Genomic DNA, 27,921 nt, shown 5'->3' with positions numbered 1-27,921 from the left:
TTTACAGAGTATTTGCTTACCTTTATTTGTCCATTTTTATATCCAGGACATAAAACTAGTTTGACCTCAGTGTGTGGAAATATTTATCCATTGAAATAGATCTTGAAAGTCCTGCTTTTGAGAGATGTCTCCCAAAAAGAGGTGTCTTCAGTAATATTTATTATGTATAGTCAGAAAATTCACATTTTTGATTGAAATATGTCATAAAACCAAACTATTTTTCTCTAATTTCTGTCAGTTTATTATTGTAATATGCACATTCACAGGAAACATCACACATATATATTATGACTTAATGAACAGCATGAAAAACACAAGAACCTGGGAAGTGCACATATTTTCTTTAATTTGTAACTATATTTTTGCCATTTTTTCTTCCCAATTTAGTTTAGATTATTTCACTCCATTCCACCAATCACACACAATACTATGAACCTGGGAGGGTGAATATACTTACTACATAACTGTACCTAATAGGCTGCTGTATATTTTACAGTCAGCTTGTTAGGTACAGTTATGTTGTAAGCATATTCATTTGAAATCAAAAGGCTTTTGCAAATCAGAAAAAAAATAACCAGCCCAAATTTACAACTCAAATTTGTTCTTTATGTACAATTCAAATAAACCTTTGTCTAAAGAAAATCACAAATGTATGGCTCAAATAACATACTATACAAAACATTTCATAAATGCCCAAGTGGAAAACAAGAATACAACACAATCTTTTTTTTATGAAGAGAGTGCTTATTTTACCCCAGAAAACAGAAAAGCATAAAGCAAATTTTTCAACATATTTTTCGGATTATGAACACGTTTCACGCACACACATACATATTGTAGGCTGTGTAATATGAATTAAGGGGAAATGGGAAAGTGGAGGAGTACTGAAAAATAGGTTTATTGGGTGTAATTAATTGCACTAACTCAGTAACTTGCATGCAGAGATTAGCCATTGAAAAATTATATATAGGCAGATTTTTTTAACCATTCTTGAAAACGGTAAACGCCATGTTATCTAACCATGACTCATGAAGCTGGGTCAAGGAATGAAAACCAAAAGACTTCAGATAATTTAAGCCCAAAGTTCAGGATTGTCTAATAGCAATGTCCCTTAGGTCTTGTTTCTTACTAAACAGGCTAGATTTTAAGCTTATATTGTAAAGCTTAACTGAGAGGTCCTGCTTTGAGAGATACCCCTGGCCTTGCATGTGTCTTGGAAGAAAAAAAAAAAAAAAAAAAAAAAGAAGAAGAAGGAAAATATATGATAATGGGATAAGGGTTGAAAGTTATATCTAGGCTTTATTTGTGAAAGACATTGATTCCAGAATGAATTAAATAATTTTAATAGTAATTAAAATTAAAATGGCCATATACATCAATATCCATTCACTATGTAAATTCCAAACAATGATCTAGAAGAAAAAAATATTAAAAGCTTAACTGAGTCTGTTTTTCCTCCAATACAATGTAGTTGGAAAAAAAATATTCCATCCAACTATCTACTCATACATTCATGTGCGGGCTTAAAAAGTAGTTCTTTCAAACTGACCTATCATATAGCCATCTTCTCTTTTTCTTAAAGAAAAAAAAAAAATAATAAATAATAAAAAAAACTGGCTTCTCTTAACATTTGTGATCAGTATAAACTGATTTAATTTTATGGTATGGCCCATGAATTAAACATCTGAATAATTTTTAACATGCAATATATTTTTAGCAAGTTGAATAAATAAAAACATAAATCAATAAACAAACAAACACTAATGTTTTAGTGCTTGGCCCAGTATCATGTTGGGACCAAATATTGTTACCCAATCCTAGATAAACTAGATCAAAAAAAAAAAAAAAAAAAAAAAAAAAAAAAACACAGGACAATACATAAATGGCTACATCTTTATACATACAATATAGAATTTATATGTCTCAAAATTACAGAATCACAAACATATAATTTGATATCGGACCCCTCCCCCCACCATTTACAATCCCTTTTTACTGGGTTAATTATCTCCCTGTGCTTTTTGGCCAGATGCTGCAATGACATTGAGTGCTGGCTGTTTTGGTTTAGGCTTGACAGACATGAGTGAGTCCAGGTCCACCAAAGAAGCTCCTTCCCCAAGGAAACTGGCTGGCTTTTTGGTGTCTGCAGCATCTACAATGAATGAGTTAAAGATGGGCATCTTAGCAGCTTGACACACTGAGAAGTGGTCTTTGACACAGAACAGAAACTTAACCAGACATGCAAAATGTAAATTATAATTAAATCAATAAACTTAGAAACAGGATTCTAAACTGTGGCATTTGTTTCCAATCAATTTAGTATAATTAACCTTTGTAACTGAAGCACTCCCTTAAAGATTAAATGAATGATCAAAAAATGATATGTTGTCACACAAAATATTACAAAGTAGATTTTATAAAAAGACAGAACTCTGATGTCATGTTCAAAGAGTAATGGCTTTTCTATAAATATCTGAAATATTTCCATACCTTATTTGAAAATGTGCATTAAACTACTGGATGTAGCTGTGAAAATATGCCCAAAATTCATGGGTTTTGTATGTTTAACTTAAAAATAAGCTTTCCATTTAAAACATCTGAATGTAAATTGGAACTGAAAGCTCAAGGTCATACATAATGGTTTTTCTTTAAAAACTACTAACCTATATAATTTTCATTTGGTGCATTTCTCTTAGGATACTTTTTTAAATGTATTATTTATTTATTTATTGGACATGGACAATACAGCAAAATTGAAACTGTAACATAAATATGCACAGAAACCAGATGCACTGTATACAAAGTTTGTGGCAAAATGCTAATTTACAACACTAGTCCATTGGTGTAGGTATGCTTTCATACTCAAACTTCTCAAAAAATTACTCCATCTTGATTCTTAAAATATAAATAACAAATGACCACAAAAGACATTTTAAAGATTATTTCATGCACTAGGTATAATGAATATAGCAAAAGGGACAATGCAGAAAAAAGAATGGAAAACATAAGTGTAAGGAAAAGAAATGGTGTCCTTAGGCCCTACCAGAAGATCCCCACGCATGTGAACTTCCTCCATCACCAAAAGGGTTGTCTGCTGTTCCATCAGAGGGAGCGGCTGGATCACCCCAGGGATCATTAGCTGGAAGTGTTGAAGCTGAAGGTGAGACAAAAAAAAAAAAAAAAAAAAGTTGTATACACAATCTTTCTTCAGAAATGTATTAGTTACATCTGACCTGCAATGTACTGGAAAAACATTATTATGCATTCTTATAAATATGTCCTTGTACTTTGACCTCAAATACTCCATTCCATACTCCAGGTGCACCGCCCAGAATATGTTGTGGAACATTGTCATATGCCTTCTCCAAATTTACAAAATGTGTGCAGTGGAGTAGCAAATTCCCAAGCCTGGACACATTGGTCAAACAATTATTTGAAAAAAATATATAAAAAAAACCCCACAAATAAATATCAAGAACACAGGGCTTTCAAGCATTATGACCCTTATCTTCTAACAGCCAATTTCTGTGTCGCATACCTGCTGAGACCCATGGGTCATTATCGACTTTAGACCCATCAACAAATGGATCAGTGGGTGATACCGCTAAGTTTCCTGAAACTCCACCCCAAGGGTCAGGCTTGTCCAGTGGTGGCTCTGACAGTGTTCCTGATGCCTTGGATGATGCAGAAGCAGACTGTTCTGCAAAATCTGTTGGTTCCCCCCATGGGTCAGGTTTTCCTGGTGGTGAATTTGCTGTTAAGTCATTTGAATCACCCCAAGGGCTGTTAGAAGCTGGACCTCTGTCTTCTGTACTTTCTGCTGAGTCACCCCACGGATCATTCTGGGCAGGAGCAGACTGTTTTTCTGCATCTGCTGGAGCCCTCCACGGATCATCTGAGGTGACAAGGTCTTTTGTTTCATCCGCTGATCCACCCCAAGGATCATTTTTGGCCAAATTCATATCTTTAGAGTCCTCTGACGGTGCCCCCCATGGATCAGTTGAGGCAGGTCCTGTATCTTTCAGGGAATCAGATGGTGCTCCCCAGGGGTCAGAGGCAGATGGAGGGGCACTGGTGGCTGCTTGTTCCCAAAGGTCTTGATCTGTGTCATTTTCTTTCGCCTGGTAGAAATGTACACAAGTATTACACAGTAAAAAAGAAGAAAATATTAATTAGGTTAGGATAATGATTTAAATATAATAACTTCCTTTTTAAAATGTAACAATTATTAAAGTATTTAATATTCATTTATTAATTAAATGTAATAAGATTTTTTTTGTCTTTTACTCATAAAAGGTTAATAATAAATTGCATGATAAACATGAAACACAAAAGATGTCACTAAGGGCACAGCCAAACATCAATTAAGCGTCTATAAAAATGAGTTGAAAACCTGGGAATTTTCCAACTTATGAATTGCCCTTAGCAGCCAATATAGCCATATTTACTGTCACAGTTGGACAGGGGATGAGGAGGTGGACAAAGGTTTGATTTGAAATAAACAGTAACTCACAAAAATAGAGTACAATTTGAAAATAAACACAAGGAGGACACTGAAAACACAAACCATAATATACTAGAACAAAATTAGACAGAAATAAACAGAAATCAACCATGAACTGATGTGGAGATAAGCATAGGTTAACATGCACATACAAGAGCAGACTGAAATCAATATACAGTATACACATAACCACAGACAAGGAGCACCTGTGGGGGGTATTTCACAAAGAAGGATTTCTCAGTTAGGAAGAACTTAAGCCCAAAGTCAAGGACCAAGATGGCAAGATCACAAAGGAAGCAAAGGTGGGAACATTAATGACAAGGCAGGGCTAAGGTAGGAGACAGGTGCTAAAGTAGAACATGACAGACCACAAAACTCAGAAAAGACGCAAAGACAGACCAGGAAAAAAAATAAAACAGGGCAGGGCTTTTAAAAAGCATGACATTTACAAGTAGTTAACATGATAAATAAAATCTAGCAAAAGATAAACATTTAAATTTACATTTATGGCAGTTGACAGATACCCTTATCGAGTGTGTAACAATTTTAAGTAGTTTTAGGCTAATGCAGCATTAAGAGTCTTGCCATAGACATATACATTATTTTATTGGTTAAGTTTAGTGATCATGACCTGGTTGTGAATTTACCCCTTGTTATTTTTAACCATAATTTATTAGTCAATTTTAAAATAAATTATATTTAAAATACAGAACCATTATAATATCTTCTATATACAACCAAACATATGTAATTTTTTTTATAATATAATTGCTTCTAATTATTTTTATATTCTGTTTTTTTAATATTGTGGAACACAACAAAAAAAATTATTATTGTAACTTGAAATAATTACATTTAACAATCACAAACTTACAGAAATACACAGATCAGTCATAGTATTACGACCACCACTTTGTTTCCACATTTACTGTCCATTTTCTCAGCTCCACTGAACGTACAGGGGTACAGTTGTTCTACAGCTACAAATAAGCATCCCCACAGGGCCATCAAAGGGTAGGTATGATTTGGTTAGTCAGCACTGCAGTGACACTGATGTGGTGGTGTTAGTGTGTGTTGCATTAGTACAAGTGGATCAGAACAGCATTGCTGCTGAAGTTTTTAAATGCTATGCCCACTCACTGTCCACCCTATTAAGCACACCTAAATTTTGGTCCACCCTGTAGATCTAAAGTCAGAGACAGTAGCTCATCTGTAGCTGCAGAGATTGTGTTGGCCACCCTTCAACAGTGGTCACCGTATGCTGCCCACAGGATGGTGTTGGCTGACATGAAGTAGATGTAGATCTCACCAAACAAACTCACCCTTCTCTCTTCCTCTTTCCTCTTTTCCTCCAGCCGTCTCTGTTCCTCCTTTTTCTTTGCCATGCTGGCTGTTAGATCAGCCACAGAAGGGATGTTGTCCAAAGATGGGAGTCCCGTATATGGAGGAATCTCAGCTTTGGCTTTCTCATTTGTGTCCAAGGAGGCTGCACGAGGATAACAGGAGAAGCAAATGGGTCAAATAAATAAATAAATAAAATAAATAAATAAATCTCAGGATCAAGAAACATATTTTTGTCATAACTTAAACTAATATATTGTCTTTTAAAAACTCAAACTCTGAATAGTTTTCTGGTATTTGTCCTGGCTTATAATTGTTGATTGGCACATGGTAATTCAAAAGAATGTTACCGGATGCAAGTTTGTCTTTAGTCTTCATAGCAAACTCCCTCTCCTCTTTCCGTTTCTCCTCATCCTCCACAAGAAGCAGCACTATCTTGGCCTTCTCTCTGACATTCACACCCTGGATAAAGCAAGAAGTTTTTGAAACTGTGCTCACAGGACCTCACAACACAGTTTATGTCACATCTGACAATGTTATTACCATTGACTTTAAACTACAATTGTTTGCCAATTAACACCCATTTTCAGAACGTACCGAAGATATGAAAGAAACTAATTTGAGCATTTTAGTTTCACAAAATTTAAGTTGGATGCAAGAAAATTACCATTTAAACTGAAGCTTCATAGCTTCATATTCTTTACAGGAGGAATATTGTCAAATAAGTAGTGACTTCACATACAATAAAACTGGACATTTTCTAATGTCTGTTATGTGTGGTTTGGGTAAAAAAAATTTTTGTTCAGTCTGACTGCTGAATCTGGAGCCTCACATGCTTCATTACTGCTTTTTTTGTAAAGATAATTAATTATTTTTCTTCAAGTTTGGAGAGATGTAATTTTCTGTCTGTACATGGCAATTACTGCTGATGTGGAGATGTTCTGTAGCTTTGTGATAAGGAAGTACTACAGATGTTTATTTTAACCTTTACGGTTTAAAACAGTACCTCACATATGATGTTCCATGTATTTGGAAACAGTTCATCACCTGCAATTGCCATTTATTGGACCCAATCACACAGCTCAGCATGGAGATAAAGAATATGGAAACAGTGCCAGAATGTTTGACAAGTACAATTACTATATGGATGACGTCTTAATATTAATGCTGTTCTTAGAAGGATCAGTGAATTAGCTAAAGAGAATACAAAAGATGCAAGGGTTTTTTAATTAAATAATCCAGTTTGTAATGGAGAAATTCCCAGATACACACACTATTCAACTGGGACTGGGCTTTTAAGTCAGTTTCATTTACATGGGATATTTTATTCAATTAGAAAGCTTTTATTTAGACATGGCTATGGACAAAGTCTCTTAATGCATATTGGCATGAGCCTTCATCACATAAAAACACAGTACAGGTAGTATAAATATGATTATGCATATGACTTACTTAAGTTTCTAAAGATTAGATTACAGCGCAACTATAAATCAGCAATACATATGGCAACAACAAATTATAGTCAATATATTAATTCATTTTGTCTTTATCCTGTTCACTTGTACCGTTAATCTGGAGCCTATGCAGAATTCAAAGTAGGAATATACCCTGGATGTGACAGCAGCCTATCACAGGGCACTCACACATTCACTTACACACTCATATATGGACGCTTCTGAATAGCCAATCCACCTACCGACATTGTGTAGTGACACATCCTACACACTCCACAAACACAACACAATCACCACACTCTCCACAAAGAAACATCACACAGTACACCACAGACTACACCACCACACAAACACACCCCTCACATTACATAAAATACAAACTATACAAACACAACACACACTTTTACAGCCAAATTAAAAGTATTTTTTCACAAACTTTACCCCTCTTGTTCTTTGTTGCATTCCTTAAAATATATTTTTGGGATATTTATTTACAAATTAGTTAGGACCAATGACTGTAGAAAATATGGACTAACATCTGTCGTGAGTGAGTGACTCATTTGGAGTGGATCACCAAATGAGAATCGCATGAGAACTTTTGTAGTCATTATTTTGTTGTCATAATTTGCATAGCTTAAATGATAATAAATGCAAAATAGTCCTTTATAGTAGTAAGGGAGCTGAAGATATTAATGAGTACATACCTGGTCTTTTCCATCCTTGTCTATGAAACGATACTCCATTAGAGCTTTGACAGTATGAATATTCTCATGACACTGCTTAGGAATGCGGTCAGAACCAGTTTTAAGCAGGTACTCCAGCAAGGTTAAAGACTGGAAGGGAGAGAGAAAGAAAAATAACTTATTCTGCTATTCTAAATATTAGATGTTTTTGCTTAACAATTAATAAATTCTAAAATATATAGATGTTTACATGGTGGCCTTTCATTGTTTTCTTATCTTTTAATGTGTTGCTTGGTCTTGTTATGCTTTTCAGATGTAAAAGCTAGTGTGTCTAGTTGGAGGAGAGAATGAATATTTGCCTAAAAATACAGATTGCAATTTATATTAATTTTAATCAAAATGTTGGTCCTAAATCTCCTATGGTGTCTGATATCTTCACAAAATCTTGACACCGTATAGCTTTACAACTGTATCATTAAAACCACAGAGGTGAAATTAATAACATTGTTTATGTTGTTACAAAATCTGTAAAACCCTGCCATCCACCTCCCACACAAACAACTTTCATAAGTTATGAAAATAATTACTGTGAAATGTACAGAAAGATTTTATTTTACTTTGCATTCATTTTTTTATGTTGTTGCCCATCTAACTGAAAAACGCAAGGTTGCAACTAGGTATTGGTTTCCATAACAGAAGCCCTACAACCTAGATAGTGCACTTCATTGTTTATAATACTACTGTACCCAAACAGTGCACAGAACACTAGACAGGCAAGACTTGAAGCTTAGCAGAATATAAATGGTCTTATCCACAAACTACATCATTTTCATGTATACATCGTTCATTTATGACATTCATATGTGCAGTACATAGGGTGGAGGGAGATATTTAGATTCAGCCTATGACTTCATTCCAAAGGGGAAGGTTCTGCAAAAGCATCTAAATTCCAGCATTTTAAAAATTGCCTTAAACATATAGTTCCAGACATTCTGGAACATTATTAGAGTTTGGGGACATAGAATGTAAATGCTGTCCCTTTGCATTTAAACATGACTAGCAATAGCTCTAACATGGACCTGAAAATGAACGAATTTAGCTTAATAAAATACAATGTAATTGGTTGTTTTGACTCATCGGTACCCCCTACCTGCTGCTGAGTGTAATTCACGTTTACAGTACTGTCTTGAAATCAAGTCAGTCAGTGAGTCAATCACTCAGTCACACACCAAGTGATGTTTACAAACGAAGCAAATGGCTCTAGGGCTCCAGCTGATTTTGAGCCGGTGGAATGTGTCCACCCTATTAAGCACACTTCAAGTTTGGAGAGACGTAATTTTCTGTCTGTACATGGCAATTACTGCTGATGTTGAGATGTTCTGTAGCTTTGTGATAAGGAAGTACCACAGATGTTTATTTTAACCTTTACGGTTTAAAACAGTACCTCACATATGATGTTACAGTATGATGTTCCATGAATTTGGAAACAGTTCATCACCTACCATTGCCATTTATGGACCCAATCACACAGCTCAGCATGGAGATAAAGAATATGGAAAATGAACGAGTTTAGCTTAATAGAATACAATGTAATTGGCTGTTTTGACTCATGAGCACCCCCTACCTGCTGCTGAGTGTAATTCACGTTTACAGTACTGTCTTGAAATCAAGTCAGTCAGTGAGTCAGTCAATCACTCAGTCACACACCAAGTGATGTTTAGAAAAACGAAGCAAATGGCTCTAGGGCTCCAGCTGATTTTGAGCCAGTGGAATGTGGGTAATCCAATAAAATAATGTTGACTACATGACTTTATTGTCATGCCAAATCAGGAAATTTTTCTTTGGTTTCACCACAGTACCCCACAACACAGAAATAGAAAAAAAAATTCCATGGACCTTGATTGGAAAAAAGAAAAGAAATCCCTTTTTTCCTTCATTCATTGATTGTCTGAAACCACTTATCCAGTTCAGGGTCACAGTGGGTTCGGAGCCTACCCGGAATCACTGGGTGCAAGGCGGGAATACCCTGGAAGTGGTGCCAGTCCTTCACAGGGTGACACACTCACACCTATAGACACTTTTGCGTAGCCAATCCACCTACCACCATGTGTTTTGGGACCGTGGGAGGAATCTGGAGCACCCGGAGGAAACCCATGTGGACACGGAGAAAACTCCTCACAGACAGGCACCCAGAGCAGGACTTGAACCCACAACCTCCAGGTCCCTGGAGCTGTGTAACTGCGACACTACCTGCAGAACTACCGTGCCGCCTTCTTACTATACCAAATAAAATAAATTAATAAAGTGAAGTTTTAAACCCAATTTTCTATATTTGTATTTAGCCTCAAAAGATCAGGAAATTGAACTGATAAACATTACATGGACAGACAAGGGATGTCACACTTACTGTCACTGATGGACAAGGGATGAGGAGGTGGACATATGTGAAAGCAATTATTTATTTCTAATGAAAAAAAAATTTAATTTGAGTACAATTTGAAAATAAACACAAGGAGGACTTTTATGTGCCTTGGTATGTTCTTTCTGTGTGTGTCTGAATGTGTGGGTCTATGTATGTGTGTGTTTGTTTTCTTTCTCTCCTCTTCCTTACAGTTCCACTTCAGTGGGTTCCAGTCCATGTTTCAACAGTTCCTTGCTCCACTCCGGTTTTCCCGCCAGTTCCCTATGCCTTACTTTGAGTCTTCAAACAATCAAATATAGGAATGCAACTCAGGGGTATAGGAATGCAACTCGGAAGAGAAATCCTCATTTTGTAGTGTGACTTTACCAAGTCTATAAAATGGAAAGAATTTTGTTAGGAAATCTTTATCAGATTTTTTATTACACCTCACCATACAACCCAAATAGCTGCTGCAGCCCCAGTATGCTGGAGGAAAGGTGGGTGCCAAGATGCAAATCATTATCTGGGAATGTCTAAATATTCAAAATTTTTGGGAAGATATAAAGAAAGTCCTACAAAATATATTTAGAACAGAAATTCCTATGAATACTAAAGTATTCTACTTGGGTTATATTTACTCGGACAAAGGACGAATATTTAATTGCTTTGCTCTTAGCAGCTAGCAAAAAGGCATTGACTAGGAAGTGGCTATATATATATATGATTGGATAAAAATCACCAAAGAGATTTACATAATGGAAAGGATCCCATTTTCAGTTAATCTAAGAATGGAAGATGTTAAAAAATACTGGAGAAATTGGATAAACTATGTAAAAGAAATGAGACCTAATCAGGACTATGTATAGAATTAATGAATTGACTGTTTTCTATATTGCCCAAATGGAAATACATATTTGGAAATTTGCTAATTGTAATTTTTAAATTCTCTGCATTTATTTAGTTATTTCGTTTATTAATATTGTTAAATAAAAGCCAAAGACAAAAGGCATTTTTAAACAAAATGTAGAAAAAGCTTTGATATATTTGACCTGTAATGCCTCTATAAAAAGACAATAAAAAAAAAAAGAAATCCTCTTTCACTTATTCTTTATAGTTTTCTTCCCCCTTCACCTTGTATACATGTCTCCAGTTCTTGTCATCATTAAGGCGCTTCCACAACATGCCCATAATCTCATTGCATGCCACCACATTGTAGGTCAAGTCAGAGATGTCGGACATTTGTGAACTGGACGGTCCCCAGGGGTCATTGGAAGTCGCTTCCCTTACCTAGAAAAAAAAGAGCAGAAAGTAGAGAGAGAGTATGGGAGAGTAGACATAACCAAACATGATTTGTTTTTATAATGTGTAAAATATATACAATTTAAATAAAATTAGAATAAGCCGAATACAATTTTAAACAGGGAACATTCACATCCCAGCTCTCAAAACCCAGAATTTATGAAGAGATATGTCAGCAAGGAGTGGAAATATCAAGCGTTAACTTATAGGCAGGGCAAACTGTAACCATCTAAATAAGGGGTCCTTCATTTTTGAGACATTTTTTGTGGTGAAAAATCATTTCCCAACACCCCAACTCATATAATACGATGTCTATAGGACGAAACTCTTTAAATTCACCATTGTTGTTCCATAAAGGTAGGGATAGTGTATGTATCAGTATAATTGGAAGTAGTAAAACAGTAACATGTTCGAGAGAGAATTCTATACAGTTTAGATTTTGTCTCTTGAACCTGCTGCATCAATGTGCGGAGAGTTTAACTAGTACAACTGAATCATGATTCATAGGCAATATGCAGGTGCTTCAAAATCACATTTAATCTCAGGCTCTTTTACTAAGATTCTACAAGCTGTGTGTGCACAACTGGTGTATCTTAATTATGAGCCAAATAATAACTGTGGTGTCTACCCATTGTTGGAATATATATACAAAAAACAACACAAATTAGAAACATTTAGGAATAGAGTGATCACATATATATATTTCTCACCTTGACCTCAGCTTCAGAGAAATTCTGAACAAGGTTCTTCAGGGTTCTCCGCAGCATTGACTGAGTCATGGTGCTGGATGTGTTGCCTACAATGAGCTGATCAGAAAAGGGTAGAATGAAATATTCTCCCACAGAATCACAACCACACACTCATACAGACAAATAAGTTTTAACTAATAGTTTCAAAACATGGATATACTTTCACAGTGTAGAACATACAGTCCCCTCCACAACAGTTGGATCACTTGGTAAAGATGAGTAAAAAGATTATGTTAAAAATCTTAATCTTACACTGAACAAAAGAGAAAAATCCAAGCCACGACTTGTGATATTATTTTGAAAATAAAATATCCCTCATTAGGTAATTAACTGAAAATTTGCCACAATTATTGGTACCGCTGTGTTTAAAATTATTTAGAATCTTCCTTTGCCAATTAAACATATCATTAATTTTCTCATAACATCCTATGAAGGGGTGGCGCAGCAGGTAGTGTCGCAGTCACACAGCTCCAGGGATATGTGAAGGATTTGCGCCCCCTCCAGGGTGTGTTCCTCCTTTGCGCCCAATGATTCCACGTAGGCTCTGGACCCACCGCGACTCTGAACTGGATAAGCGGTTACAGATAATGAATGAATGAATGAATCCTATTAAGGTTGGAAGATTGGAACATGAAATTTGAGACCATTCTTTTTTACAGAATCACTTCTGAACATCCAAGGTCCTCTCTTGTGCATGCCCCTCTTTAGTTCAGCCCAAGGATTTTTATGGATATAGGCAAGATAACCAAGATGTACACAGTGAAAGAATCCTAACTTTTGTGTTCAATATACTTGTGTTCAGTATACTTGTATATATGTGTTATTCTGGACATATGTCTTGGATAATTGTCCTGCTGAAGGCAGAAGCAGACAGATTTTGATTTATAATGTCTTAAAGATTTAAAATTTATTTCATTTAATCCATGACACTATGTACCCTAACAACATTTCCTTTCAAACCTGTGGTGCCTTTGGAAGAAAAACAGCATGACCACATTGCAGACACGCCACCATACCTAGTCTTCATATTTTTACTAATGCCAAACAAAGTATTTGTTGGCAATGTTTTTTTTGTTCCTCATCCAGGCAAGTGTGTCACATTTCCATTTGATTAATTTGTAATTATTTATTCATTCATGGTCTGTAACGGGATCAGGGGAGTTTCTATTATTATAGCCATTCTTTGACATGAAGGTTTATGCACCTTCCCTATATTTGAATTATGTATTTACTTGTGTTTGAGAACCTGAATAGTTACTAAGGGTGTTCTCTCCTTGTCAGCATGGGTTTTCTCTGTTGAAGCAGTGCTAAAAGCCCCCAGACCAGAAAATGTGTCCCAATTAACATCATATCTGGGCCTTGTAAATTAGGTAGGAACTAAATGGGAGTGGTCAGAAAGACTGACAACTTCAGATGAAACGCTCACACATTATGACTCACAACAGCCAATCCACCTGGTATGCCTTAAGGCAGTGGTTCTCAAATATTTTCTGTCATTCCCCACCTCAGACGAAAGGGAATTTCCACACCCCACCTGTCCCATATCGCCCCCCAAAAAATGGTAATAAAATTCACATGCAAGTTTACAATTTTCTAACTTATTTAAGTAACATCAACTTCTATCTCTAAATCAGTAGCTTAACATTTTAACACCAGATACAACATTAACATCAATGTTCAAAAATACAGAAAATTGGCCTAACTAAACTGTGCTTCAGATTCTCACAAATGCAGGTGCAAGGGCATTGGAGTGAGTTTAATATTGGAGGGGAACATATTTGCTGAATCAAAATATTAGCTATAAGCTGATTCCTATGTAGAAATGGTAGTAAAATACTGCATCTACATCACCAGGTGAGAGAGGATCCTTTAATATTCCCTACAACTTTAAGGCACATCCTCACTGAGGAGATACAACCAAGTTTTTCATCAACTGGTGATTGCCCTGGAAATAAAGAGATCTTACACTGAAGTCCTCCCTCTTCCAGGCACTGGAGTTGTAAATAACATCCCCTTTGTAAGGGCAAGACAACCTCAAATGAAACTGTTGTCTCTGAAATATTCCACTGACACCTATGTCATTCTGCTGCTGTGCATGCAAGCTGAGTTAGTGAATAAATGGTGTGAGTTCCAAGTTCAGCTCCAGTTGTTCAGCTCTCTGTGTTCCCACATCACATTTCGTATTGTCATATTTGTCTTTCCCAACCTACAACTCAGCTGCATCTTAGTGTCTGAAGAGAGAACATTTGTGGTGCTACTGCACTCTTTGGGGCAGAGCATGTTTGTAACTTATACAGTCACTATGGCAGCATCAGCTGCCACTATAGAAACTCTTTACCATTATGCCACCCCATAAACCACCCTTCTTCGTCACATCATGTTTCTGCATAGTGGTGGTCTGTGACAATTTATGACAGACCAGTGGGGTTTGGCTTGCTCATGCAAATTCAGGGCTCTACAGAATGAAATAATACAGAAGTAACTCATCCTTTATATGAACCGTGAAAAAATTAGAGAACTGCTGTTCCAAAAGGCCTACCTAACAGCAGCCCTCCAGATCCACCACAACAAGCTATGATGAGCATCTTCACTTATGTGTTCATTGCACTACCATGACACCACCTCACTCTTAACAGAAAGAAACACAGTTTTACTGCCACAATCAGTGAGTTTTGGTTTTTGTCTCTGGGCAGAGGGCTGTGAAACTGGACCCTGCCATTGAGGCAGCACTGCGTCTGGCTCACTCATTTCATTCCAGGAAACCTGTGTGATGTTGTAACTGAGTACCATTCTTAGGCTTATGGGAGGGGTGGGTAGGTGGGGAGTGTTTTATCAGACACATTCCATGTCATTTAGTTGCTGTGCATGCACTCTGTGTGTTGTTGTTGAGTTAGTGAATAAATTGTCTTAATTGTGTGGTAACCAACCTTCTTGGACCCAGCTTGGCAATAGAACATGCAGATTTATCTAAATCAAAAGCTCAAATTTCCAGTACAAACCATTGCCAATACTTTTAGGCGAGACGGGATCTTGTGGTCATCCTTGCTGAAGTACTGGTTCATCATGGTTGGTGGTTTATCAAAGCAGCTGATGAAGCAGACAAACGTAAAATTCTGAGTTATGCCTACATAGCTGCTGTGACAGAGCAACGTGATTGGCGTATTCAGGTGTTCCCATTAGAGGTAGGGTGTAGAGGGTTTGAAGTAGAGCTGGGCGATATGGCCAAAAATATTATCACAATAAGGTTTTCTATATTGATCAATCTCTATATTTATCGTGATATTAAGGCGATTTGTCACACTGTAACAAAGGACATCCTTCTAAAAATATAGACTGAATACACCAAAATGTTCATTACTATACAACATATATATGCACATATAGTATGCACATTACTCAAATTCACAAGGAAAGATTTCACTGGAACAGTAACATTTCCTTACCACATAAAAGTAATGATATCTTTGTCTTGTGTTATGAAAACATTTTTAGGGTATTACCTCCTCAAGCGTTTAAAGAAGCAGAAAGTGTAAAAAGATAGATTAAGAAAAGTTTAAAATAATGAATAAATAAATAAATTAACACTCCCAAGTGCTGAACTATAATATTGCACTTAACCCATTAGAAGGCTTAGAACAGTGCTTGTAACAGTGGAAAAGCTAGAACGTTTTCAGTTTTGCATGTTCATTAATTCACTGCCTTTAACCGCTTATCCAGTTCAGGTACGCGGTGGGTCCGGAGCATACCCAGGCAGAAAATTCCGCCCTTGGGAGTTTTTATCTAAGAAAAGCAGCCTGATCTATGGCATCGGAGCCAATTAAAAATTCACAAGCAGAGAAAATATTTTTGTGTGAGGAAAACCACCTCAGGCAACGAACAGTGCTCCCGCAAACCGGAAAACATTTCCTGGAAGGAAAATACACTTTGAGTGAAGAAGAAAACACCGGATTCTCCCTGCGCGCGAGGGAAATTTTCTTCGCTTGTGTTCTGACAGTGGGTTGCCATAACAAACAAAATACACCCCAAAACACATAGTGAACAGGAGACTATAACATATTTAATATAATTGTGTATATATATTTAATACATACACACAAGCACTTGAATTAAACCTTTTATAGTCTGGTTTACCCTCTAGCATTCATGCGGTCACCTGTTCATTTACCGTAATAGCATGAGTATACACGCCAGATAGCTAGCAGCTGGCTGTGCTAAATGGGAATAGAAATGAAGGTTTATCAAGCTCTGTAACTCAAAGCTTATCATCGTTATTGAGCGAAAATTAATCAAGAAACATATCAACATCTTTTTATCGCCCAGCACTAGTTTGAAGCCACTTCAAGGACCAGGCTTCTGCGGGGGAGGGGAGTACAAGGGCAGGCCTTCTGACAAGCCAATTGTTATAAGAATCTGCAGAGGGAAGCAACAACTGGGCTGAAAAAAAAGAATGATAACTTGGCTGTAAGGTGTTAAGCAAGGGATAAATAAAGCAGCTTCATAGAGGTCCAGGTCAAAGCCTCCTCTGATCAAGCCAAGGACAAAAATGGCAAGGAAAAACTCCCTCAGAGCACGAGGAAGACACCTTGAGGAGCCAAGAATCATAAGGGGGATGCCATCTTCCTCTAGTCCACAAATAACAACACAACAGTAAAAATAACTGATGGTGATTATCCCATCTCCATTCATTAACAAAGTGCTGAATTTTGGGATTGTAATATGTCCTTTGAGACTGAAAAATTTGGTTTTACAAAATACAGTAAAGTTGATCAGCCGTCAAACTGAAATTTTTTTTGTACTTTTGTCAATTATTGTAAGGTCCAAAATAATGATCAAAATACATAATTTATTTGTTATCTCTTTATTGCATTTTACACAAAAATCTAAATTTTTCTCAAAGCTGGATTGTAGACGTTGCCTGCCAGAGCTGTGCTATTAATCATTTATATAAGAAAAGATCAATAATGTCTTCACTAGACATCAAATGTTTGACTAAATGTATAACTAATTTGGTTCCATGCAATACAATAGTCAATACAGGGTTTAAATAAGTATTTTAAGAGAAAGTAACATATATACATATATTTAAATTAACTGTATTATTTTAAAATTTTTTCATTAATTACAGTAAGATCTGAAGTGAAAAAATCTTATTGTCAAAGAGTCTAAAAGATTGTCTCATCCTCATTACATTATCAGATGTACAGTCAAAATGTCATAGTATGAACTGCTTATTTAAGGCTCATTTGTCTTACCCTCTAATTAATGTCAATCTATATGAAAATATCTAATGTGATTTTAATGTATAAATAATTACTTCGATTCAAAAACATATCTGTGATGGGTTGAGGAAGAATGAAATGTAGTTTCTCCAGGACACAGTGTTAAAATTATTTCTATCTAAATGCAGAGCTGTAGTTCCCAGTTTTTGAGCACAGACCCACTTCTCTCAGCACCACTGCAAAACAACCCCCGGTAGGAGGGACTGTGACTTCATTGGCTGCAGATCTGAATGATGGACAGAAAACTCTGACTGCTGATTGGATTAATAAAGGTCATGACCAATGAAAGGTGCGTTCTCTGTTTAGGAGTAGTGGAGAATCTGCCCCTTCCTCCGGCTCAGAGAGAGCTGCGTGTTTGTGTCTTTCTCAATGTCAAGGTGACCTCAAAAATATGGAAAAAAAAAACAAGTCCTGTATCGATTCAAAATAGAATGCACCTTTTAGTGTCCAAATACAGGACGATTCTGAATTTTACAAAATTGTGTGCGTATTCTGCCAAGAAAGCAATACAGACCGATTGCCAATGGCTATATGGAGTCAGAGAAGCGTTGTTGAAATATCTGTGGGGGCTAAAAACATTTAGGGGGGCTACAGTCCCTCTAAAATAGGTCTAACAACATCCATTATCGAGAGACACCTGGGCCAAGGAGAAAAAGACTGCACTGTTGCTCAGGGGTCCAAAGTCTTGTTTTCAGATTTAAGTAAATTCTGCATTTCATTTCATATGGAAATCAAGGTCCTAGAGTCTGAAGGAAGAGTGGAGAGGCACACAACCAAAGCTGCTTGAGGTCTAGTGTGAAGTTTCCACAATCAATGATGGTCTGGGAAGCCATGTCATCTGCTGGTGTTGGTCCACTGTGTTATATCAAGCACAGCCATCTACCAGAAAATTTTAGAGCACTTCATGCTTCCCTCTGCTGACAAGCTTTATGGCAATGCAGATTTCATTTTCCAGCAGGACTTTGCAACTGTCCACACTGCCAAAAGTACCAGGAGCTAGTTCAATAACTACAGTATTATATATATAGTATATACTATATATATTTATATATATATATATATATATATATATATACACACTGTAATTGCTTATCCAGTTCAGGGTCTCAATGGGTCCAGAGCCTACCCAGAATCACTGGACACAAGGCGGGAACACAGTGGAGGGTGGAAATATTAGAAAATGCTAAATATTGTAAATTAAATTATATCACATTATTCTTCTCAGCTGTTAAAACAATGGCATTTATGAATATTGCTGGTAGATGTCTATTGTTGATATATTTTACTAGCCACTTAATCCATGTGCTCTATTGTAACACCTCCTCTTTACATCAGAGCGATGTCCTAAAAAGCCAGAAATTCTTCCATTACAATCAGTCTCTTTATAGATACAAAATGGAAACACTCACTAAAAAAGATGGATAAATTAATTCATATAAGACACAGTTTAGAAAAATGCCCAAATATTGCCTCAAATAAGCCCAGTATATTGATAGTTATCATTCAATATCTGTTTTATCTCTGCATAATACATAGTTATAAGAAATCTAAAATCAAACTCTTCATATTAGCTCAACACATCAACTAAAGCAAGAAGAACCGTACCCTTTTTTCTTTACTTAAGATCATTCGGAACGTAATACATATGGCGTTTTCTGAACAAAAATAAAGATTAAAAATTAAAACACCAGCATAGAGCAGCTAGCAGCTGTGCACCACCAGCATTAACCAGTACAGAGTATAGTACACGTCGTTGGTTTGCAACGTTATATTCAGCGGGGCAAATTGTTTTGATTATATGCGCCTCTTGTGTCCTATTGATATTAGCGTATTGAATTGCACGCAGATCATGACATTACAAACAGAAATGGTTGGTAAAAACAGGACAGTCGGTATATTAACACTACCACAATATTTCAAGCATTTCCGCAAAACTTTAAACTGACTGCTAAATATGCCTTTATATCAGTTAATATTTATCGTCTCCTTACATCATTTTGACACCTTCACCACGGATAACACTGCAAACAGACAGGAGAGGTCTTAAATGGCCCCCTCATTGTTGCGTAGCCTGCTCGGTCACTAAATAATGTCTAATGCCTCAAAATAAAAAGTGTCTTTACACGTCTGACAGAAAGACAGTACGTTCACTCATAAACTGCCTAGTTCCCTGTAGAATATTTAACGCGCTATGAGTGCAGAAGTCCTTATTTTTCAGCCTACTCAGTGCACTATATAGGGAGTATTGAGTCGATTGAGACTGACCCACAGAAAGAGAGGAGAGAGTATTGCCGATCATTTGCCCAATCTTCTTCCTTTCATTAAACAATTCGAATAATATGGCAAAAACAAACAATATCGACATTCATGAGAAAGGCAATGAATTCTGTACCGACCTCGTAGAAACGATGGAGATGCTGGTAAAGTGGCTTTTCCCGAGCCCTGGCGGAAATTTCCGCTTCCGTTACCTGTCACCAACAGTCGTGCCTCCTCATTGAATATGTGTTAAGAGGCGTGGCCCCAGGATTTTCCACACCGATGTATACAATAAAATAAGATGCTGGGGCTTGCAGCTAAAGCCATCAGCATCTGAATATTGTTAAGGTCAGTTGTGATTTTAAGCAGTTAATATGAAACAATTTTCCCTTAAATAAACGCGCATCACTAACACTGACCTCTATATCATAGCACCACAACAGATGGGCAGTCCGGATATTTTCGATGAGTCAATGAGGAGAATCGACAGAGTCGACTCACAAACCCATATTAGCTGTAACATTGCCTTTTTAATTTTACTATTATTATTATTATTATTATTATTACAAAATTAACCAAAATTCATTCAAACAGTCATCCTAAACCAACTAAATATGAAATAGTTACCAAAATCTCCAGCATCAGTGCCCGCATAAAATATTTACCCAATGCCCATTTTTGCAGTTTTCTGTCATGTATTACTTTAATGTAATTCCATCCATCCATCCATCCATCTATTATCTGTAAGCGCTTATCCAGTTCAGGGTCACGGTGGGTCCAGATACCAATGTTCAGCGGCAGCGTCCTGTTTTTTTTTAATAAAAAATAACAAACGCGAGTCGGCTCTCAAATTTCATCAAAAAGAACCAAATTAACGAATCGATTCCTTCTTGAAGGATTCGGCCCTAGGTCCGTTAGGAGTGGTGTCAATCCGCGCGTTTTTAGCTCGTGCGCTACGTACTACGTGCGGTTTAAGCCTCAAGGTTGTTTTCGGTGTTGTCAGCGTCTTTGACGTCGCTGTAGGCACCTGTCCAAAGGAAACCAAATCGGATGAAGACCGATAAATGACCCGCGGCCAATAGGTTTTGTGTAAAGATGTCGACCGAGGGGGAATATGAGTCGGTTCTGTGCGTGAAGCCCGATGTCAACGTTTACCGCATCCCTCCGCGCGCCACCAACCGCGGATACAGGTAACGATACTGTACATCACACGACGTGCGGCCCTCTGCTTAACAACAGTATTGTGAACCTCCACTAAATGAACACTACTTCCCGTTTTTCTGTTTGTATTTGGGGTGGTTGGTAAGAATTTAGACCGTTTTCAAGAGAATAAAAGCCTCTCCTTAAAGGTCTTTTATTTAATATTTAATTTGTCAATTTGCTGACGTTTTAGTAAACATCACGTTAACAGCCCTTCATTTCATCTCATAACTGTAGCGCAAACTCTGCATTCTTTCTGTCTGGAAGGTCTAAAAAAGTTCTCCTGCTTCAGTAGTAGTTTATTTAAGGCAGGTAATGGGAATTACTTTTCTGCATACCTTTCTGTATAATTCTTCGGCTGAGAGTAAATCATTTGATTAAAAAATGGTGTATTATTGACTGGTTTAGATTTCTGTAGAGTGATGTTGAAAGGAACAAACATACAGCCATTTTATTATATTTACAAACCGTATTAGTATTCAAATGTAATTTGAAGTAGGGTTAAATGTTTACCATATAAAATATTTCATTACATTCAAGAGTATATTTAGAGTTAAAACACAAAGTTCTTGGGAATACCTTTACCTCACAATTCATGACACATATTCCTTTATTCAAAAGGTATTGAGTTAAAATTATCCTAAAATATTCCTTAAAACTCAACAATTTGCCAGGGATCAGGCAGTGTTTGAAACCATTTAAATTGCATTCTGTAATGTAGTTTATAAAGGCGTTAAATAATGACATATTTCCAGTTTCTCCTGGGGGCTGGATTTCTCATTTCGCCAGTTAATAAAAGCCTCAAGTCAAATATGCTCAATAAGAAAAGGGCTGATGCCCATTCCAGCTGGACATTTAAAAATATTCAATTTGGCTAAAACCCTGATTTTTGGGATAGCCACAAACAATTTGGAGTAGGGTTTAATATATAAAATGTTTTGTATTATTTAAGAGTACAGTTAAGTCATTTGGGTGAAACTGGGATGTGTGGGTTTGGAAGGTTTTTAGTGATTTAGAGTTGATGGGAACAACTCAGCAAAGTCTCTGTATGTGTATTTTTTTTAACCCTGTTTTTTTTTGGGTTTTTTTTGGGAGGGGGTTATTTATTTTATTATTATTATATATACAGGGGTTGGACAATGAAACTGAAACACCTGTCATTTTAGTGTGGGAGGTTTCATGGCTAAACTGGACCAGGCTGGTGGCCAATCTTCATTAATTGCACGTTGCATCAGTAAGAGCAGTATGAGAAGGTTCAATTAGCAGAGGGTAAGAGCACAGTTTTGCTCTAAATATTGCAATGCACACAACATTATAGTTGACATACCAGAGTTCAAAAGATGCATGTCTTGTTGGTGCACCTGTGACCAAGACAGTAAGTCTTTGTGATGTATCAAGAGCCACGGTATCCAGGGTAATGTCAGCATACCACCAAGGAGGACGAAACACATACAACAGGATTAACTGTGGACGCAAGAGGAAGCTGTCTGAAAGGGATGATCGGGTGCTAACCCAGATTGTATCCAAAAAAACATAAAACCATGGCTACCCAAATCACGGCAGAATTAAATGTGCACCTCAACTCTCCTGTTTCCACCAGAACTGTCCGTCGGGAGCTCCACAGCGTCAATATACACGGCCGGGCTTCTTTAGCCACACCTTTGGTCACTAATGCCAATGTCAAACGTCGGTTTCAATGGTGCAAGGAGTGCAAATCTTGGGCTGTGAACAATGTCAAACATGTATTTTTCTCTGATGAGTCCAACTTTACTGTTTTCCCCACATCCGGGAGAGTTACGGTGTGGACAAGCTCCGAAGAAGTGTACCACCCAGACTGTTGCAAGCCCAGAGTGAGGAATGGGGGGGGGGGGGGGGCAGTGATGGTTTGGGCTGCCATATCATGGCATTCCCTTGGCCCAATACTTGTGCTAGATGGGCCAAGGACTGCCAAGGACTACCGAACCATTCTGGAGGACGATGTGCATCCAATGGTTCAAATATTGTATCCTGAAGGCGGTGCCGTGTATCAGGATGACAATGTACCAATACACACAGCAAGACTGGTGAAAGATTGGTTTGATGAACATGAAAGTGAAGTTGAACATCTCCCATGGCCTGCACAGTCACCAGATCTAAATATTATTGAGCCACTTTGGGGTGTTTTGGAGGAGCGAGTCAGGAAACGTTTTCCTCCACCAGCATCACATAGTGACCTGGCCACTATCCTGCAAGAAGAATGGCTTAAAATCCCTCTGTCCACTGTGCAGGACTTGTACATGTCACTCCCAAGATGTATTGACGCTGTATTGGCCGCAAAAGGAGGCCCTACACCATACTAATAAATTATTGTGGTGTAAAACCAGGTGTTTCAGTTTCATTGTCCAACCCCTGTATATTTATTATTATTATTTCCTGTAATCAAAATTGTCCAAAAAGTGTAAACAAAATTATTTAAGAATAACTTTTTGTCTCATTAAATAGCAATATGGTCCTGCTATAAAATATATTTTATGGCTCATTATTGTCTTAAATTATTATTAAGTCTTGCTCTGGGTCTTTGAGGAGTTTGGTATGTTCTCCCCGTGTCTGAGTGTTTTCTCCGGGTACTCTGGTTTCCTCTATTGGTCCAAAAACACAAGTTGGTAGGTGGATTGGCAACTCAGAAAAATGTCCATGGATGTGAGTGTGTATACCTAGGCACTGGAATGCATCGCGTTGTAGTGCCAATCCCTAAGCCCGGGTAAAAATGGGAGGGTTGAGTCAGGAAGGGCATCTGGTGTAAATCTGGTGCCAGATCGATAATGCAGATGCAGATGATCCGCTGTGGTGACCCCTGACGGGAACAGCTGAAGGAAGAAGACTGTCTTAAATTAAACATCAGTAAAGAAAAATAAATCAAATCTAAAACCTCAGTTGAAAATTCACCTTTAGAGAAAGCTAGATATCCTCGCATCATAAACTCCAGAAAATGTTTTTGTTCCAAGCTTAAAATTAAGAGCTGCATTTAAAATTGTGAAAGGTCATCAATTTCCCTTAAAATCTAAAATTGGATCTAGTTGTATGAGGCACTGAAATAATATAATGCAACAAGAATTTATATTGGGATTGATGGTAAATGCTGAGAAATGCTTTTACTTGGGGGTCTTGTTATGTCAGCATCTCCCTCTACTTTTGCATCACACTATTAGCAGAGGTACTTCAAGACTAGTGTTGTGATTGTTGCCTATTGAAAGGGGAATAAAACACATAAGATACATCATGTCTCTGGAGTGGAGTCTTTTTGAGATCTTTATTCTAAACTTCAGTATTATGTATTTGGCAGGGCGGCTGACTGGAAGTTGGATGCACCTGATTGGATGGGCCGTATGCGAATAACAGCAAAGGGAAAGGTGGCCTATATAAAACTAGAAGATAAAGTTTCGGGTGAGGGGAAAATTGGAAAGTCTTCTTTCATGGCATTGTCTTTCTAGTAGTGCAATTTTCTGTTTAAAACATAGATGGATATTGTATCAGAAAACCAGACACCTGAGTAAAAAGAAGGAACTAGAATATTGAATATTTTAAACTATTTAGTAAATCTATACTTCTCTCTTGCAATTAGTTAATGCCTTGCCTTTAGTAGAGTTTATATCCATATACCCATATTTGATGAAATGTCAACTACATACAAATAATTATTGTTGTTAATTTCATCTTTTAAAAAAGTTAATGTCTGTTTTTTTCCAGGCGAGCTGTTTGCACAGGCACCAGTTCACGAATATCCTGGTATTGCTGTAGAGACGGTTAGCGATTCCAGCCGGTACTTTGTGCTTCGAATACAGGATGACAATGGTGTATATCATAGTAAATATGTTTTTTTCAAACTTTGTAACTCTTGACTTACTGTGAATCTATGTAATGGTGCAACAGTATAGGAATATAACATATAGGAATTCTGAAATGATCTTTGAATGCAATAATTTTGAAATGCATAGATACTTATTTATGAAATGTGAAAACCATAACATTTATTATTGTAGTCTTAAAATAGCCCCATTTATGTCAAACCTGTGTCTGTTTTTGTTTATATTTGTTGTTGCTAATATCATTCCAATATAACTCTGCATCCATAATTTCTTCCTCTTATTTTAAAGTACTCTAATTAGCTTATAATGATTCTATATTTTGTAGTCTTTTTTAAGCTTTTTTTATTTGATTTGCACATAAAGTTTCCTTATATTGGTTGTGCAGAGTGAAAGGTGATTTAATAGATTTTATCATATCAAGGTGCAGTAGGGTTCTAAAGAGCACATTCCTAATTTTGCAGGTCGCAGTGCTTTTATTGGAGTTGGATTTGGAGACAGGGGCGATGCTTTTGATTTCAATGTCACTTTGCAAGACCACTTTAAGTAAGTCAGCTCTCTCTTTTTCTTTAACATTAGTATATAGCAGTGTAAAACTTGTCTATCTTCCTAATGTATCGTTATATTTTAAACATGAAAGGTTCTTTTACAACAGTGATAGTTCTAGCTCAAATTAGTTTAGTATGGAATTTTAGTGCAGCTGTTTCTGAAGTGGAAATTGCTGATGCATCGCAGACTGATCTCAAGGTAATAAGATGTGTGTTCGTTCTTTTCAAGGTGGGTAAAGCAAGAGAATGAAATCATAAAAAATGCTCAGGCCGCAGATTCTGGACCCAAGCTGGACCTAGGCTTTAAGGAAGGACAGACCATTACACTTAATATTGGGGTATTGAACATTTCTTTGCTTTCAGCCCAGGTTAATAGTTTTTAATGCAGAGAACATATGTTTCTGTATTGTACATTAGAGCACATTTACGTGTATGCATATTTTACTTTTTCATTTTATTTCAGCAAGGCAAAAAGAGGGATAAACCCCGCCCCCAGAGCTCAGGGGGTCTTGGCCTTCTCCCACCTCCCCCAGGAGGCAAAATAGCCCCTCCTCCTTCCTCCTCCAATCAAAACACAGTACAGCCCTTGGCACGGGAAACACAGATTGGTAAGTGTTGTTACCTTTGTTTTTTTTAATCAAGAAAGACAAGTCCCTAAGAAAATCACTGGCCAAAGTTATAAATAAAAATAAAAAAGTCATTTTAAGAGCAATTCTAGACAGTATCATGTACTATAATGGACATATCTGCTCATTCAAAAATCGATCTCTGTATTTAACCCATCCTTGTTAGTGAATGAACAAAGTCACACTATTATATATATATATATTTTTTAGATACACACACAACCAGAGCAGGAGGCTGCCAGCCATAGTGCATGAGGAGCAGTTGGGGGTTAGGTGCCTTGATTAAGGGCATTAAGGCCATGGTTTCATTTTATTTTTCTGCCAGTCCTGGGACTTGAACCAGTGACCCAGCAATGCACACACAAAGATATGAAGTCAGACTTTGCACAAAACTGAAGACAAAAATGTGAATGGCTGAATCTGTATGTCCCATGTTGTTTTGTTTCTTATAGGTTGTCTCTTAGAATTGGACAGTAGCAACTCCAATACAATGGTTCAGTCAAACCCCAGTTCGGACCTTTGGGGGGACTTCTCAGCTCCTGCAAGGTAATAGTCAATTCAGCATTTGATTTTTGTTCTAGGGCCTTCAAAACCTTGAACAAGATCAAGAGTGTCATGCAGTTAAATGCATACATGTTTATGGCATGTATTTCAGTTGCATTTTTCTATGCCCTATTTACTCTCCCTTAAAATATTGATCCTTTGTGCCCTCTTACAGCTCTGTTCTTCCTCCAGCACCACGGCAAGACCCTGCTTCTGGGAACTGGGTGCAGTTTTGAATCATTCTTCATCTCTTAATTTCATGAGAAATTCCATAAGCCTGGTGTTGACAAAACATTGTAAATAAAATATATGAAGATGCTCATAACAAAGTTAGAGAGAACCTGTGTGTTAAGATTGTCACCAGCTTATCTTACCAAGCCATAGAATACAACTCAAGAAGTCAATTTCCAATGATTTTCAACCCAACATGTCACACCATATAGTCCATGGTGGTCATATAGTCTTTTTCCATAGACAGTTTTAATGCACATTTTGTGCCTCTTTAAAATAAATCACATTTATGATAGAAGCGAATGGGCACTTGCTTCAACACTTGACCATTTTCCTACATTTAGAGTTGCTTGAGTGAAGAGATCAAATGCTGAAGCATTCTTTAACTTTCATTTAAATGCATAAAATTACTATGGTAAAGAAAGAAAACTTTGTGTAACAGAATAGTAACTAGTGAGCAATATCAAATGATTTGCTTTAATTATACATCCATGTGGCAAATGGAGGCAGTCAAATTGAACTTTGCATTTGTGCAAAGGTTTTGTGGACAATGCTGTACACATCTCTCTGATTTGACACAACTTAGGTGAAAGTATTAAATGTATTTAAAATTGAGTTAAAGGGATTTATCATCAGTCAGCACACTCTACATGAACATGCAGCCAGTATATTTGCAATATATGTTATTAAGAGTATATTTAAAAGGTGAATTAAACCTACAGTAATAATATTAAGTTCAAATATAATCATCTTGTTCCCTAAACGGCAAAGACAGAACGTCAAATCCATAACCTGTAATCATATGTTCATTATATTACATCATGCATTATGTGATAACTGGTCACTTACATATTAAAGCTGAATAAAATATTATAAAATTATTGTGAGGTTTCTCTGAATGCTCATGAAATATTTCAGAATAATTCCTGTGCACATCCAATGCAGAATTGGAACAATACTGGAAA

At 36.8% G+C, this 27,921-nt stretch overlaps 2 protein-coding genes across 4 annotated transcripts; one reads left to right on the top strand and one right to left on the bottom strand.

Annotated features, from left to right (window-relative positions):
• Positions 1-238: 238 nt before the first annotated feature.
• Positions 239-20,725, bottom strand: epn1b (epsin 1b). 3 transcript variants are annotated; one of them, XM_066674988.1, is made up of 9 exons: positions 20,669-20,725; positions 12,393-12,488; positions 11,515-11,670; positions 8,004-8,132; positions 6,196-6,307; positions 5,827-5,990; positions 3,539-4,121; positions 3,044-3,154; positions 239-2,152 (listed from the first exon to the last, which is right to left on the bottom strand). In XM_066674988.1, exons 1-9 carry the CDS (start codon positions 20,690-20,692, stop codon positions 2,001-2,003), a joined length of 1,527 nt encoding a protein of 508 aa, XP_066531085.1. In that variant the 5' UTR covers positions 20,693-20,725; the 3' UTR covers positions 239-2,000. The 3 variants fall into 3 exon arrangements, with proteins under 3 accessions (XP_066531085.1, XP_066531086.1, XP_066531088.1); XM_066674989.1 differs by lacking the exon at positions 20,669-20,725 and adding an exon at positions 20,107-20,242; XM_066674991.1 differs by lacking the exon at positions 20,669-20,725 and adding an exon at positions 19,702-19,799.
• Positions 20,726-20,868: 143 nt separating this feature from the next.
• necap1 (NECAP endocytosis associated 1) lies at positions 20,869-27,812 on the top strand. Its single transcript, XM_066675099.1, has 8 exons — positions 20,869-21,156; positions 24,489-24,589; positions 24,893-24,997; positions 25,473-25,554; positions 25,786-25,894; positions 26,020-26,164; positions 26,635-26,728; positions 26,901-27,812. Exons 1-8 carry the CDS (start codon positions 21,062-21,064, stop codon positions 26,959-26,961), a joined length of 792 nt encoding a protein of 263 aa, XP_066531196.1. The 5' UTR covers positions 20,869-21,061; the 3' UTR covers positions 26,962-27,812.
• The last annotated feature ends 109 nt before the right edge of the window (positions 27,813-27,921 follow it).

This window comes from Hoplias malabaricus, chromosome 6 (assembly GCF_029633855.1).
Source record: "Hoplias malabaricus isolate fHopMal1 chromosome 6, fHopMal1.hap1, whole genome shotgun sequence".
In the NCBI taxonomy this organism is placed as follows: Eukaryota; Metazoa; Chordata; class Actinopteri; order Characiformes; family Erythrinidae; genus Hoplias; species Hoplias malabaricus.
This window is presented reverse-complemented; position numbering and strand designations above follow the sequence as displayed.

Bases quoted from the DNA above. Each gene is read 5' to 3' on its own strand.
- epn1b (XM_066674988.1), bottom strand. From the start codon at position 20,692: ATGGATGGATGGAATTACATTAAA. The intron at 12,489-20,668 runs GTAATACATGAC...TTTTCTGATCAG, and splicing joins ATGGATGGAATTACATTAAA to CTCATTGTAGGCAACACATC. The intron at 2,153-3,043 runs GTAGGGCCTAAG...CATTCATTGTAG, and splicing joins ACATGCGTGGGGATCTTCTG to ATGCTGCAGACACCAAAAAG.
- necap1 (XM_066675099.1), top strand. From the start codon at position 21,062: ATGTCGACCGAGGGGGAATATGAGTCGGTTCTGTGCGTGAAGCCCGAT. The intron at 21,157-24,488 runs GTAACGATACTG...TGTATTTGGCAG, and splicing joins GCCACCAACCGCGGATACAG to GGCGGCTGACTGGAAGTTGG. The intron at 25,895-26,019 runs GTATTGAACATT...ATTTTATTTCAG, and splicing joins CCATTACACTTAATATTGGG to CAAGGCAAAAAGAGGGATAA.